The sequence below is a fragment of the Centroberyx gerrardi genome, chromosome 15, assembly GCF_048128805.1.
Source record: "Centroberyx gerrardi isolate f3 chromosome 15, fCenGer3.hap1.cur.20231027, whole genome shotgun sequence".
NCBI classification, from domain to species: domain Eukaryota; kingdom Metazoa; phylum Chordata; class Actinopteri; order Beryciformes; family Berycidae; genus Centroberyx; species Centroberyx gerrardi.
The window spans coordinates 13,750,101-13,765,034 of record NC_136011.1 but is presented as its reverse complement, the minus strand read 5'-3'; the positions used below and the strand labels follow the sequence as shown (position 1 = coordinate 13,765,034).

At 43.0% G+C, this 14,934-nt stretch overlaps 2 protein-coding genes across 2 annotated transcripts; one reads left to right on the top strand and one right to left on the bottom strand.

The window, feature by feature from the left end:
- The first annotated feature begins 142 nt into the window (after positions 1 to 142).
- On the top strand, positions 143 to 10,893 carry LOC139922688 (adenosine kinase). Its single transcript, XM_071913240.2, has 11 exons — positions 143 to 299; positions 3,054 to 3,128; positions 6,992 to 7,045; positions 9,034 to 9,112; positions 9,253 to 9,425; positions 9,514 to 9,622; positions 9,787 to 9,957; positions 10,071 to 10,106; positions 10,206 to 10,320; positions 10,437 to 10,523; positions 10,637 to 10,893. The coding sequence occupies exons 1-11, from the start codon at positions 196 to 198 to the stop codon at positions 10,759 to 10,761; spliced, it is 1,128 nt and encodes a 375-aa protein (XP_071769341.1). The 5' UTR covers positions 143 to 195; the 3' UTR covers positions 10,762 to 10,893.
- A 1,970-nt stretch (positions 10,894 to 12,863) lies between these two features.
- On the bottom strand, positions 12,864 to 13,876 carry LOC139922357 (dual specificity phosphatase 29-like). The gene is made up of 3 exons (XM_071912860.2): positions 13,698 to 13,876; positions 13,333 to 13,556; positions 12,864 to 13,107 (listed from the first exon to the last, which is right to left on the bottom strand). The coding sequence occupies exons 1-3, from the start codon at positions 13,874 to 13,876 to the stop codon at positions 12,872 to 12,874; spliced, it is 639 nt and encodes a 212-aa protein (XP_071768961.2). The 3' UTR covers positions 12,864 to 12,871.
- Positions 13,877 to 14,934: the final 1,058 nt, after the last annotated feature.

Genomic DNA, 14,934 nt, shown 5'->3' with positions numbered 1-14,934 from the left:
TAATACGCAATTCCACTAACAATCCCCAGAACTATGCTTTCTGAGCAAGTTTTAAACTTTTAGCTCAGGCGACGTTTGCGGACAGCTAAACCCCGGCTCTGCCTGCCTGTTGTTAGCGGGCGCGTGCGTCTCCATTGATGTACGGCCGTTACTTCATTTCCCGGTAAAGGTGATTCCAACGTGCTCTGTGCAACCATGGCTTCAGGAGAACCAAAGGCAAAGAAAGTGAAGCTGTCTGAGAAGGAGAAAGAGAAGGAGAAGACAGAGTCGCCGACCAAACAGACTCCTGCCAAACTAAGGTGACAGAAATCAAAGCTAACTAACTGCCGCTCTCTCGTGCGAGGAGAGACAGGCTTGCTTGTTGTTTCACTGCTGTTGGATGCCTCTCAGGTCAAATCTTCATTTAAATCACTGTGCATGTATGCATTCACGGTGAGGCTGGAAATTATAGTCTTGCTGAGGCTATTTGATACTGGTGAAACACCGCTGTTGATAGAAGAGCAGCAGATTGTGACAGTCGGTGTTCAACGTGCAAAGTCCCAGCGGCGGTGGACCTCACATGTTTTCTGTTATGTAGCGAGTTAGCTAACTGTTAGGTCAGGAGCGTTAAGACACGGCTGTCAAATAACGGCAATTAAGTTTTTAGCAGTTAGAACTTGCTGTTTAGTTATAATGCTGTTGTGAGTTTAACGTGATAACCTGTCGCCTGGATATCTAACGTTACTGACATGCATGCTCAAGGGTCCAGAAACAAATACTTGAACCGATTTGGGCACTCCGTCCGTCCTCTCGTTAACTGTTCAATGTCAAGGATTGCGCTGCTGCTTGATATAGCAGTCATTGCTGCGGAAAAAGCCAGCCAGATCCATCCAATACCAGGTCTAAAAAAAGCGAACAGGAAAACAGATACACGCCTTTCGTCTGGTAGTGAATCTTTAATATTTTGGTGCTTTTTCTGACTAACAAAGTTGGTCCTGACTAGGTGCATCACTCGGTGACATTCCTCGCTTCAGCGTAGATGATACTTGGTGTTATCATTTCAGTGTTGTCTGATCAATAGCCTCAGTCATCAGCACACTTCTCACGATGTTATTCAGCTCCAAAAGAATGAGTCGATTGAAGCTAAAATAGCGAAGACGACCAATCACGGACAGAGGCACGCGTTCCTCGCCCCGCCTTCTTTGGATGCGACCAATCGGTTCCTCACAGTAGGAGGAGCTCTGGCTGCAGGCGAAAATCGATCTGGCAGCACACTGAGCTGAAATTTGGAGTTTTTGCATGCTGAGGTCTTTTTGAGCCGATTTGAGGCTGCTCAACAGGTCTGTCACTGTCTGACTGTTACACACAGAGAGAGGCACCATGCCAGCTGCAAGGTAAGAATACATTGACCAATGGAGAATTGATTTGATTAGTATTCTTGGAAGGCATGGTTTCATCCTGTCTGGTTCAGGGTAATTAGTTGCATAAGGTCAGTAATCATGTAGCAGCACATTGAGAGGATGGTTAGAAGAATGTTCTGTATGCCTTGATAGTAAGGGTGTGGCATCTACTGGAGAGTGATAATTTATTTTATGGAGAAAATGCCATCTCCTACATTAAGGCACCGTCTGCTGGTTCTATATGTCTCCCTCCTCTTCCTTTTTCCAATATTCATTCTTTGATGCCACCTCATTATCTTTTCCTTATGCTGCTGCGTTAAATCCTTTCCTCAGTCGAGTGCAGTAGATGGGTAATATATGTATTGTTTAGATCTGTTTGTGTGCAGGTGGCACCTGTCGCGGACTGTGTTCACACGCTTGTTTCCATCAGGGTTGTTCCCAGAAACGCTGTGACAAGCCAGTGGTGACATAAAGGACAAGCATGCAGGAGAGAGGGCACTAAGACACAGATGTCTGCTTTGTGTTAAATGCCAAACCCAGACAGTGTATGCATGCTATGGACATGCTACAGTAATCTCAGGGACTCATCCTGGTGCTCTTAGTATTCACAGACTGCCACCCTAGAATGTATGTGTTTTGTATGTAGAAGAGTTACATTTGTAACTCTAATTGACTGTAAGAAAATGCTTATTGACGTGCCAGTTCTAGTGTGAATGTGTGTTATGCTTTGACACAAGGCACAACGGCGCTTCTTGGTGCATACACTCTCGTTCTTTTTGGCCCCTGCGGTGGAAATGTGTTGCTTTGGAATGAATTTTTCTTTTTTTTGGCATCACAAGACTATGTTTTGCTGCAGTGTTCAATCTCTGTGCTCAGTTGTTTTTCCCAGGAATGAACACACTGACTGCACACACACAGATGTACACAGCCCAATGCCCACCCACTCAGAAGCTGCTGTCCTGATGTTGCCTTGCTGCGAATGTCATAACATGACGTTACACACATGAGTGACTAGGACTTCAGCACCATCTGTGTTCATATTCTTCTTTTTCTTTCTTTTTTTATGTCTGTTGGCGAATCGTGCTTGTTTCCTAATTATATATGTTGGACCTGTATTTCCTCTTTCTGTGTGGCTCATGTTTTAACGGTCATGTGCTTTGAAGTCACATGCAAACAAAAGTCTGTGGGTTTTGCAGATGTATTGTAAACACTTGAATAAAACCCAGGACAGTCAGGAAAAGTACAGACGTGGATTTTTAAACCCATGAAATTAACCTATCTACACAGAGTACAGAAGATACTAGGGCTGCCTGCTCTTTTCATGAAATCACCTAACCAGGCGAAAGCTATAATGGACAAATATTAGGCTAAATCCACTTGAGGCATTGTGGGGAAATACAGAAAGGGAAGTAAACGGGATAAATGAAGGATTTATAAGCCTTGAGACGATTGAGACATGGATTGTGTGATATTTTGCAAACATAACTGTGTAGGCTATATAACATTAAGATTTTTTGGCAGTTGAAGTAATGTCACAATGCTAACAGGTATGTAGAAATGGAAACAAAATAGCTATTCCTTTCTGTTATGTTAAAGCCAACCTTAACAGAGATGTACTGTAATGTTTGAGTTGTTAATGTTGTTTATGTTTAACATTTGATCTTTGTTTTTCAGCCCTAATTCACTCTTTGGGATGGGAAACCCTTTACTGGACATTTCTGCTGTGGTGGACAAGGACTTTTTGGACAAGTGAGTTACAGGGCCGGGGCACTGGAATAAAAAAAAAAAAAAAAAAACTCTCACCTGAGTAAAGTAATGTTGTAAAATGGATAGTTCTGATCTTCACTTCTGATTGGCTGAGTCATGTTTGAAGTGGTTGTAAATACCCAGTATACACACACCTGTTACTCCCCATTTTTTAAAATTTAAATATTAATGCACATACCGAAAATCACCACTCATACTAATACTAGAACTATATTGGCAGAGGGATAATAATGAAATAATATGGATTTTAAGATTTAGGATTTATTGAACATTTGTATTATTTTTTATTCCAGTGGTGTGTTTTGTAAAAGACATGCGGCAACACCTCCTAGCTGTTGTAAAACACTTCTGCACAGACGTACACATAGCCTCTTGGGGGAAAGGGAGGGGATAAAATAAAAACTCAAATATACAAACTTTCAACATTAAGGGAGAGAGACGACATTAAACAACAAACATGACCATTAACAACAGGCAGTAAAACAAGGAGAGAGGGGAGCAAAGGGGAGAGGAAATTAAAAAGGAGAGAGAGAGAGGGCGTTAAGCAGGATGCAAAACAGTATAAAATGATAATAAAACAACACAAACATGAACAGACGTGTAAGAATCAAACATCATTGTGGGGGTGGAAAAACAGTTGCGTGTAATAATATTCATGATGGCATCCTGTAAAGCTGTTAATGAATTGCCCAGTGTTAGTGATTATTGCAGTTCATTGCCCAGTAGATGATAGAAGTTGGTCAATGACAATAAAAGGGAGCACAAAAAACTGTGGAGATAATTGATAATCAACATCGATAGAGATCTAGAAAAGAGCCAAGGTGAGAATCGCAGATACTAAACACCTGCACATCTGATATAAAAAATTAAAAAAAACTCTTACTGAGTGACTCATCAATTTGAAGAATCTACATCCAGACACAAGACAAGAAGAGGGCCATAGCCTGTCATTTATTGGGTCGCACCATAACCAGAGACCCCACTGTGTTATACTACCTGTGCCATAATAATCCACTCTGCCTTGTGTGAGAGAGAGAGAAAGAGGCAAATTTTGGGGAATTTTAGAAAACTCATTTATTGACCTCTTCATTTTACAAATCTATTCAATGCATAAGTCAGGGTAAGCAGCATTTAGATTGCACTACCTCCACCCATAAGCAGAAAGCAAAAAACAAACACAAAACAAAAATACCGGAAAATAAGACCAAAAGAAAAAAGAAACAGAGGCTATAATCAAAAAGTCAGTGACAAGGTGCCATCTTCCAACACTATACACAGTACCTCCCAATGCCCCAAGTGATCATAAACTCGTCCAACTTGCCCACCAGTCTATAATAGGCGTGCTCCACCCTGAGGCGAGCTGCCAGCAAACCGGTGGTCATAGAGACCGGATCTACAGAGCCCACATGTGGTTCTTCCTGGTCTTCCAGACTGAGGTAGTTTTTCCTGGTTTTCCAGAATGCCAGCTTGGCCACTCCTGCCAGGAGGTTAACCAGGACCTTCACCAATTTCCTCCTTGGGCCAAAAATTAACAACTCAAAAGAAAAAACCTCCCTGAAACCATGCCTCTAACAGTCTAAATGCCCCACCTAACTGAGAACACTGACCAACAAGATGTGCTACTGTTTCTGAGGCTGAACAGAAAGGACAGTTCTCCCCTGTGCTAGGATCCAGGTGTGCCACATGTCTGTTTGTAGCTATTGCCCCATGTACAGTCCTCCACTGTCTGGACCCAAAAACCTTGACGCTTTCATCCCTGCCAGAGAGCGCAAGTGCGACACGTTTACACAGATGTAATATTTCGCTTTTTTCCCAATAGTCTCAAATTCCCCCAGCTCCGGGGTCATAAAAATGCTCCACTCTTTCCTGCCACTCCCCCACGGCAGGAGCAACATTCAGGGATGGGAAAGCATACTCACGATCATCATCCCATTGGTCAGAAAGAGCACAGTTCTCAGCAAACGCTCTAAGGGCCCTGGCAGGGACGCACAGACCTCCTCCACAACCTGGTGCAGGAGCCTTGAGGAGCTGCTACCAGCCCTCTCTCCAAGGACTCCTAACGTTGTTGATGTTGCCTTCATTAGGTGGCCCAGCTTAACACGGATGTCATTGTCTTTAAGAAATTGTTGCTGGCTCCTCAAACAGCCACATCCCCGGCAAAGCTCCAGGTACCCGGGTGGCCTTAAGGACTTGCCACGCCTGCAAGACAGATCTATAAAATGGCGTTAGGTCGGTCATATCCACCTCTTCAGGCTGCAGCAGAAACGGCTGCTTGTCTTACCCAAGGTCGTCGTAGGTAGGGCAAGTAAGAAGCCAGTTAACACATAGCGGTGACTGTCCCACCATTCCTCTAACTGAGGTTAAACTATGACCCAGTCTTCATTCCTAACCCCTCTCCTCTCCTCACTGCTCCCCCTATCCACTGTCCTATCGTCAGAGTCTGGGTTGGCATTGGCAGAGCTCTGTCTCTGTCTGTCTTTCTGTCTGTGTGCAGGCTGGCACTGGCCATATAGTAAGAGATCACATTACCAGTTAATTAAAGTATGACAGTCTGTGACTCCATTCGCCCCATTTCCAGTCATAGCTCACGGTGGTCTCTCTGCTAAAAGGTAGTGACAGTGAAATGGGTCTGGATGTACCCAGAACTGGGGCGTCCTTCTCTACAAGGTTGTTGTGTACAGATTTTGTGCATGCAACCAAATGTCAGCCTTCTTGATGCCAAAATCAGGGGGTTACATTTATTTTCTCTGATCTTCTGTGATACATCAAAAGGTATAACAAATTTCTATACCCAGAGATAGTTGAGATGACATGTATGCCCCCACTGACCTAGGATCCAGACCCACAGAAAAAGGACACAGACAACATGTTGTCCGTCTATTAATGTTATGTTGGAGTGTAGAAGTGTGCTGGCTCTTTCCTTTTCCTGTCAGATTTCTGTAGCCCAGCACCTACAAAGTGATCTGCGTGTTTTAACTAGGATTCAATCCCTCCAGAGTTTCCGCTCCTGTGTCCCTCTCACTGTTTCCCTTGCTACTTTCCCACTGTCTTAATAAAATAAGAATAAATATACTTTAGATGAGTGGAGTACCCATTCTCCTTTTTTAAAACAGAAAACCTTATTTCCACCATTAATGAAGAGTATGAATGCAATAGATGGATAATCATATGTTTTTGAAATATGTGGGAGCTGTCAGTGCAGGTCAGCTCAGTCAGAGTCAGAGTTTTCTGGTCCTGCCGGGGCTGAGGCTACTCAGAGTTGACCAGGGCAAAGGGCTCCTTTAGCTTCCAGCTCAGAGTCCAGTCTCAAACCCCTTGCGTAAATGCCTGGATTAGAGCTAAACCACCCACTGCTCTAATTCAGTCTCACACGTGGAATAAAGCAGGATTTAAATGGCACATTAATCCTCAATCCACCTTTTGTCTTTCGAGGAAACTACAACATATTTAGCATATTGACCGACATATTGATTCTGACTGAAGGCATTCCCACACAGTTTCTCACAGCTTGTCTCTGTGAAACTTTTGACAGCTGAATCACATTTATTTTTGCACTAAGTGTAAATAAGATATTTGACTCAAGCCCAGCACTGTGTGTACAAAGCTAAATCCCCTGGCATACAGTGGTTGTGTCTGAACCATAATCCACTGCAGATCCTTATTGTGTGCATGTGAATGAGGGCTAATCTCCAAATTTGTGAATTTATCATAAGAACAGTGGTGGTTTTTGTTTAAAAAAAAAATGGGCAAGACAGCAGAGACTTTGTTTGATTCTAGTTATGATTCTAGATTTCTGATGACTTTGAGAAACTAACCCCTATTTTTCTCCCTTTTTTCTTTTGCAGGTATAGTCTGAAGCCCAATGACCAGATCTTGGCAGAGGACAAACACAAAGCACTGTGGGTATCTCCTATATCGCAACACTTTTACTATAGATAGCACATAATTCCTGTAGTTTCTAGTCGTGTTCGAGCTCCCACACATGGGTTCAACTCGTCTTTCGACAGAGTTCGTAGTCTGCAGAGGGAGAAACCCATTGCCTCTGAATTCATACTGAGTTTGCTCCGTTCTGTTCTGGAGATGGCCAGTCAAAACAGGCGTACACCAGAACTCACTACAATCAACCTCCATTCCTCAAAGCCAGCCAATGACAGAGCAGCAGATCCAGCACAGAGAGACTGTCCCAGCCAATAGCAAAACGGGACACTTCACCTCCCAATCCCTCTGAGACAAGAATGCAGTTTGAGCCAGAAAGCAAACATTTAACAACGGGAGATAAGACAGTTGTGTGTGTGTGTGTGTGTGTGTGTGTGAGAGAGAGAGAGAGAGAGAGGGAGATTTAGAGCAATATTATCGATCAGTTTTGACCTTCCACAGATACGTCTGTGTTTGCATATATTCCGCCAATGATATACTTCTGGAAATTGGCAAAAAAAAAAATCACATTTACACCACTACAGAAGACTATGGGGAGTATTTATGCGTCAAGGTTTTTGAGGACAAACAGCCTGTTGTCTCAATTACAAAGTGAACTTTAATGCAACCACCAAAGAAAATCTTTATCTGTAGATATATTAAAAGTAAATATTAATTATTATTGGTGTGGGAAATGATCATGCTGTATAAAAAATGTAGTTGGTTGGTTGGTCGGTCGTGGGGTCAGGAGCTAAGTGGGTGGGATGATTTTATTTATTTAAATGGATTGATTTGAACAGATTGATTTGGTCACTTGGTCTGTATGAAGGTATAAAACAGCCAGATGCTTGGTCCTGCCCATCCTTCAGCTACTAGAATGGATTATAAGTGATTAAGAAAAGTGAGCTAAGACAGGACTCGAGGTGTATGGTGAGGTCGTCAGACCTCACCATACACCTCGAGTCCTGTCCTTGTCTTTAGATTGGCATCCCTCCCCATCTAGCATTTTGAGAAGAACACTGAAAACTTGTGTTCATACTACATAGGTATGGCAAGGAAGAGAAGGTACAAAGGGAAGAATAGTTTTAAAAGGAACTGGAACAGAACCGTGGAGAGTGGCGGCCTCCGAGACTCCCCGCCCCCCCTCCCTTTTTCTCTCCTCTCCCAGATGTCTCCTTCTCAGCAACCTCTGCCTCAGTCTCAGGACCTTAACAGCAGTAGGGCTGTTAGTTTCCAATGGTGTATACGAACACACTCGCTCTCATACACACATACCACGCACACACTTATCTGTGTGTAGGTTGATAAGACTGCTATATTTAGATTGCATAACATGGTAAATTAGAGATGCTTTGAGCCTCAGAGGAACATCAAAGCGATGGTTCAGTCATAGTGTTACATAAGAGGCATAAATGATTCAAATGGTATATAATGAATGGTTAGCTGTCAGTGTATTGTATGTGGAAAACTGCGAGGCTGCCCTCTGCTGGACAATACAGTCCAAAAAGTGATGAGAAGACTAGTGGCGCACGAGCCACATCCATGCACACTATCTCACCTTTATGTGGAGTAATGCTCACTTGAATAGATTTTACCCAGAATTTCAGGGCGTATATGAGCCTTAAAAATGTATGTATATTATATGTATGTATATTGTCCCTTTTTATCTCTGAGGAAAGTAGAAATCACTAGAGCTAGAGTTAGAAGTGACCTCTCTCTTTCCTTGATTATTCTAAACCTTCAAAGATACTCACCTATGTGTCTGAGTGACAATAATGGTGATAACTCAGATTCACTTGCACAAATGAGTGCGTCTGCACAAAGATGTATTTTCTATCCCTAATATACGTATAGCTCATACACTGAACTGTGTACAAAGGCTTTGCAGCTTTCCTGCTGCTGTTTTGACCATCGTTCTGTACTATCTCTATTATATTGTATTCTTACCTTGCATCTTTCTGTGTGTGTGTAGATTTGAGGAGATAGTCAAGAAGTTCAAAGTTGAGTACCATGCTGGAGGAGCTACACAGAACTCTATAAAGATTGCTCAGGTCAGTCACACACACCACAAACTCACCAACTTTCTGTACTGACACCATGTCAATGCTCAGTGTCACTCCACTATAAATGCCCCAACAAGTAGAATTTGTCAATTTTGCCTATTAAGAGCTGTTATCGCTGTCGTCTGTAGTGGATGATCCAAGAGCCCCATAAGGTGGGCACGTTCTTTGGCTGCATCGGCAGTGACAAGTTTGGGGAGATTCTGAAGCAGAAGGCCGAGGAGACGCACGTTGACGCCCACTACTACGAGCAAGACGAAGAGCCCACAGGGACATGTGCAGCTTGCATCACCGGAGATAACAGGTAGGTTAATAACATGATTAAACATATGTTGACTGAGTATGATCTCATCTGTCTGTAACTCTTGGTCTCTTTTGCTTTCTCCTCTCAGGTCTCTGGTAGCTAACCTAGCTGCTGCTAACTGTTATAAGAAGGATAAGCATCTAGACCTGGAAGAAAACTGGGCGCTGGTGGAAAAAGCTAAAGTCTACTACATTGCTGTGAGTATTAGGTACCAAAGCACTGTGTGGTGCATTGGGACATGAATCACTGTATTTATAGCCATTCACCTGTATAATTCAGGTTGACTCATGGCCCTCGGGTCTCACATCTGTGCCCATGGCAACAAGATCAATCTTGACCAAATGCCATTGTTTCCTTCCAGGGTTTCTTCCTGACTGTCTCTTTGGAATCCATCCTGAAAGTGGCGAAGCACGCGTCTGAAAATAACAAGCTGTTCAGTCTGAACCTCTCTGCACCCTTCATCTGCCAGTTCTTCAAGGACAACCTCATGCAGGTCATGCCCTACGTGGACATACTGTTCAGCAACGAGACGGTGAGGCACTGAGCTTCTTCAGATACTCTGCATATTGGCTAATTTACACACAAAACAGTTGTGCTTATGTGTGATCATTGTGGTTGAAACATTGGAATCTTTTGTTTTTCCAGGAGGCAGCAGCATTCGGTAAAGAGCAAGGCTTCGAGGTGAGTAGATTGACAATTTCATCTAGCATGTGCAACGGCTACTGCTGCATTATTTTCATGTATTAGCAACTGGTTGTGTTAACGTGTATTTGTCTGTAGACTGAGGACCTTCAGGAGATTGCCAAGGAAACCCAGGCTCTGCCCAAAGTCAACAAGAAGAGACAGAGGGTCGTAGTGTTTACTCAGGGGAAGGACGGAACAATTATGGCCCATGGTAAGATCTGCTTTCTTTTTCTTCCCTCTGATTTTTCTTTCTTTATTTTTTTCTTTATTATTTCTCTTGCTCTCTCACTCCGTTAGAGGATTAATATGACTTTATTGTGTGTTCAGGTGACAAAGTGGAGACTTTCCCCGTACTGAAGATTGACCCCAAGAACATTGTTGACACAAATGGTGCTGGTGATGCCTTTGTCGGAGGTAAGGTCTCCCTGTGTTTGCACTTGATAGAACATTAGGTTGCTTTGTGTCTTCCCTGTATTTGTGTGTATTTCTGAATTATGTGTTGACAAGTTTTCCCCTCTGTCCTGCAGGATTCCTCTCTGAGCTCGTCCAGGACAAAGCCCTGGATCAGTGCGTGAAGGCGGGGCACTACGCTGCCAACGTCATCATCAGACGATCAGGTTGCACCTTCCCAGACAAACCTGACTTCAACTGAGGACACCTGGACCTCTTTCTCTTCAGCCTAAACCCTCATATCTCTTACTCCTAACACGCCCCACCCCACCCATACACAACTCTGTCCCATACTTTCTACCGCCCTCTACAGCATCTACCCCAATTTTTTTTTTTTTAAATCAACAACCCGTCCATTTTATCTTTGATCCCATCCATGCTTTAACTCGTCAGCTGTTAATAGGGTGTCTCCTGACATCTGTGGCTGTTTCTGTGTCTTCCACTTGGGGCTGCTCTAAGATCACACAACCCACAGCCAAAGTTCAGGGGGTTAGTTTAAATACTAAATGGGAATCATGCTAACACCACAAGCTGTAATAATATTGCTGTACACAAAGGATCTGAATGGGGAAATATTATCATGGAACGTCAATATGATTCTTGTGAAAGCAAGAGTTTGCTTTTGATTGTACTGTGTGACTCTGACACTGCCAGGACTTGGTTGCACTGCCGTCCAACTGACAGCACTGGTGTTGACATCTACTCACGAGTCTGTTGCCTCTTCCCCTTGGACACAGAGTTAAAGAAGAAGACGCTGATTCCATGGAGGGAGAATATATATAAATGGAGGACTAAACAATGAAATATCACTATCTTAGGGAGGTTATGGATACTGCATTGGAACGTGCAGTGATGATTTGTTTTTGACTCTTTTTTTTTTTTATTAATTATTATTGATTATGGGTTATGTTGCTCTGAGTTGTTTTAACAGGCCAGTTTTTAAACCAAATGGGTTCCTTTTAAGCGCACAGTTTCTAAATGTGTCAAAGCCTCTGCCCACCAAGTCCTATGTTGTCACCATGTCAAGTTTCAGCCTCACAGTGTCTGAGACATTACAGTGTCAGTTTAGAAGTTACCTTCAACAGCAGCACTGTGGAGGTTTCTGTTTTTCCCCAGGCTGTTCAAGGGGAACTGTTTCAAAACAGGTCGGTCACAAAGTAATGAGTGCCTTTTTCCTTTTCTCTGTAAATGATGTTAACGTTTGAAGACTTGGTGTGCAGAGGCCTAGAGGGTGAGATGTGAACATCTCTCTCGTGTGTCTGTGTTGTTGATAATGCAGGGAAACCTGCAAGCTAGACCAGTGATGGGCAACTGGTGGCTCGTGGGGTGTATGTGGACATCTTCTCCAATATGCATGTAGCTGGAAATATAAGGTCATTATCTTTGATTTGATTTTCTCTGTCAGAGGACTACAGCGGTCAGTAGAACTGACATTCCGTTACTTTATCTGTTTTCGCCTCAACTACATGCTCTTTCTGGGTCAGAGTACTTTGTACTATACAAGTGCTACAGATTCCAAACTCATGATTTTCAGATTATTAGAAAAAATACTGTTGAAATTAACACATTGCTTTGAGACTTCTGAAACCATTTATGCCTCCCTCAATTTGTACAATGGTATGCTCAAACAAGAAAGCAATTCTCAGGGTAAACTTCAGCGCTGCTCACACTTCATGGTACTGAAACACGTTCCCTGCAAGTATTATTCCAAAAAAATGTCATGATATAATCTTCTGTCATGAATTGAGTGTCTCATTGGCACACACAGTGTGCCAATGAGACACTGTATTAGTATACAGTATTAGTCTGTTTCTTTACATGCTTATTACGCCCACAGCCCTGTGTGCTGTTTTGTTTCTGGCCTCAACGCCGGAAGTTGCCCATCCTTGTGCTAGACCAGGTTTGTTTGATGCCCTAAAACTGACTATAACTGAATAAAAAATACAAGATTAATCTTAATGGTCTGTTTGATTTCTTTATTTTGAGACTTTAAATGTCATAATTAAATACTTTGAGACGTTTTTTGTTTTTTTTGGTTTCTTGTAAACTTTTATCATGAGTACCTTGCAAATACATTTTGCAATTTATGGCACAACAAAATGATAAAAGTCAATGGTAGTGAATGCCATCTACCCTGAATCATCATCCTCCAATTTTTAATTTGAATGAAATTCATAGGAATTAAATGACACTTTTGTGAAAAACATACTTTCATTAAAAAATAGTTATAAAGAAAAACAGAGAAATTTAACAACACTAGTATACCTGAGATCTGTTCAGAGAAAGGAACCGAAGTAGTAAACATTGGCATATTATCTAACTATATTATTGGCTTGCATCTCTCTCTTTTGTCTCAGCCTCTGCTCTTGCAGCGCTATATCCAAGGCTCTGAGCTGTTTGAGGAAGCCGTGGTTGGGCAGGATGCAGCGGCGCTGTCGCACATGCTCAATAGCATCCACCACGGTTAAGCCTTGTTCCATCATCAGGTACGCCAGGACCAAGGACGCTGACCTGCTCCGACCCATCACACAATGCACCAGCACCTTGTCTGGAACAAAAAACAAATATCAGTCAAAAATAAACAGATTGAGATGGTTTCAATCAGCAGTGAAGTACTATTCTAACTACTGCCCTAGTGGATGGTCTCATTAAAGTTAAATTCTAAATCTAATTATGGGAGAGACAGGTGCTAAACCATTTCTTCTTATGTTTTTATGCAGCTTGTTCTACACGAACACACACGCACACACTGTTCCTTTTCTCAAGGACGTACTCTGTGAGTGAATCAGGGCGTTGTGGATGAACTCGGCCGCAGGATAGAAGTACTGGGAGATGTTGAAGGTGGGTTTGTCATCAGCCTCTACGCCATAGTACTGGATGTCCATGTCCCTGTAGTAATCCGCACCAGTTAACACGTTATTCCACTTCCCCTCCGCCGCATTCAGGACGTGTGTTATACCCATCTCCATCAAGCCAGGCCGCTCCAGAGCCGTTTTCCTGTTTCCATATAACACACACAGACTCAATATGTTGCTACCATCATGAACACAAACCTCTGAGGGACTTAAAGTGTGTGGGAGTGTGTAGAAACATGAAAACATCTCTGGAGTGTGTGTGTGTGTGTGTGTGTTTACTCACTCATCCCCTATGTAGATGTTGGGCCAGACTTGGTCGACGTGCGTGTATTGAGCCCTGGTGCCAGTCCAGAACAGCTGCTCCAGGTCTAGTGTGCCCGGTGTGATGTAGTCACTGTCTGGGTCCACCTGCACTGCTGTGTATGGGTTCCTCCCTCTGGACTTCACCACACAGGAGGACATGGTTCACCTCCGCTACCCAGAAAATGACACAGGTGCTGAACATAACCCAAAACATGAAGACTGAAAGAGAGTCTGCACACTCTCATCTGCTCCCAAGGTGCGTAAATGTATTAACACCATACACAGGTGACACTTCAAGCTTGTGTCTCATTCTTCACCTCTGCTATCGACTGAACTCTGACAACAGTCGGGGGGGAAAAAACAGGTTCACAGCAATTATTCCAGTGTTGATTTTTCAGTGACAAGTGAAGTTCAAGTGAAGTTTTGACTGGAGTGTTGTTTGTTCACTCATAGCTGATCTGGCTCTGGGGCGAGTATTCAAAACCATCTAAAAGTCGTAAAGTAAGGTGTAGACTTACATAAACACTGCCATAGTGCTGATTTTATGTCAGATCTACTCATGAAGTGGTTGCATAAAGTGAGTTAAGGCTCTCAGAATAAGAATGAAGCCATAAATACACCGACTGCTATCCCCCTCTGCTCCGTGGCAACACAAAATATAGAATGAGTACGACTCTACTGTAAATAGATGCTATTTTGTTATAATGATGTACCGCATCAGAAAATAAATATAACCTACCTCTCTCTTATAGTTGTTACAGACGTTTTGAATCCGTTGCTGAGCAGGAGTGTATGCAGACAGACCAGCAAGTGAATGTTTCTTCAGGAGAGTGTACATGTGTGTGTGTATGTGTGTGTGAGTGTGTGTGTTTGCCTAGAGAGACCTCACTACTCGGTAAACGTGAAGGGTGAAGTACAGATCCAGAATGGTAACTGCTCTCTCAGGCTCTGTCTTTAAGATGATATTTTTAGGCCGCTGAGCTACAAGTCCTGACCTCCACAACATGACTCAAAGCACACACACTCACACACACACACACACACACACACAGCCTGTGCCTCAGCTAACTCAGCCTGTGTAATGTGATCTGAGACCTCTAATGTGACAATGATTTCCTGGATGCGAGTCCAACATATTCACTGCAGCCTATGGTAAAAGAGAACCGCTGAATCATGAGACACACTGCCAGTGAAAAAAGGTTTAGTAAGAGTGGCGT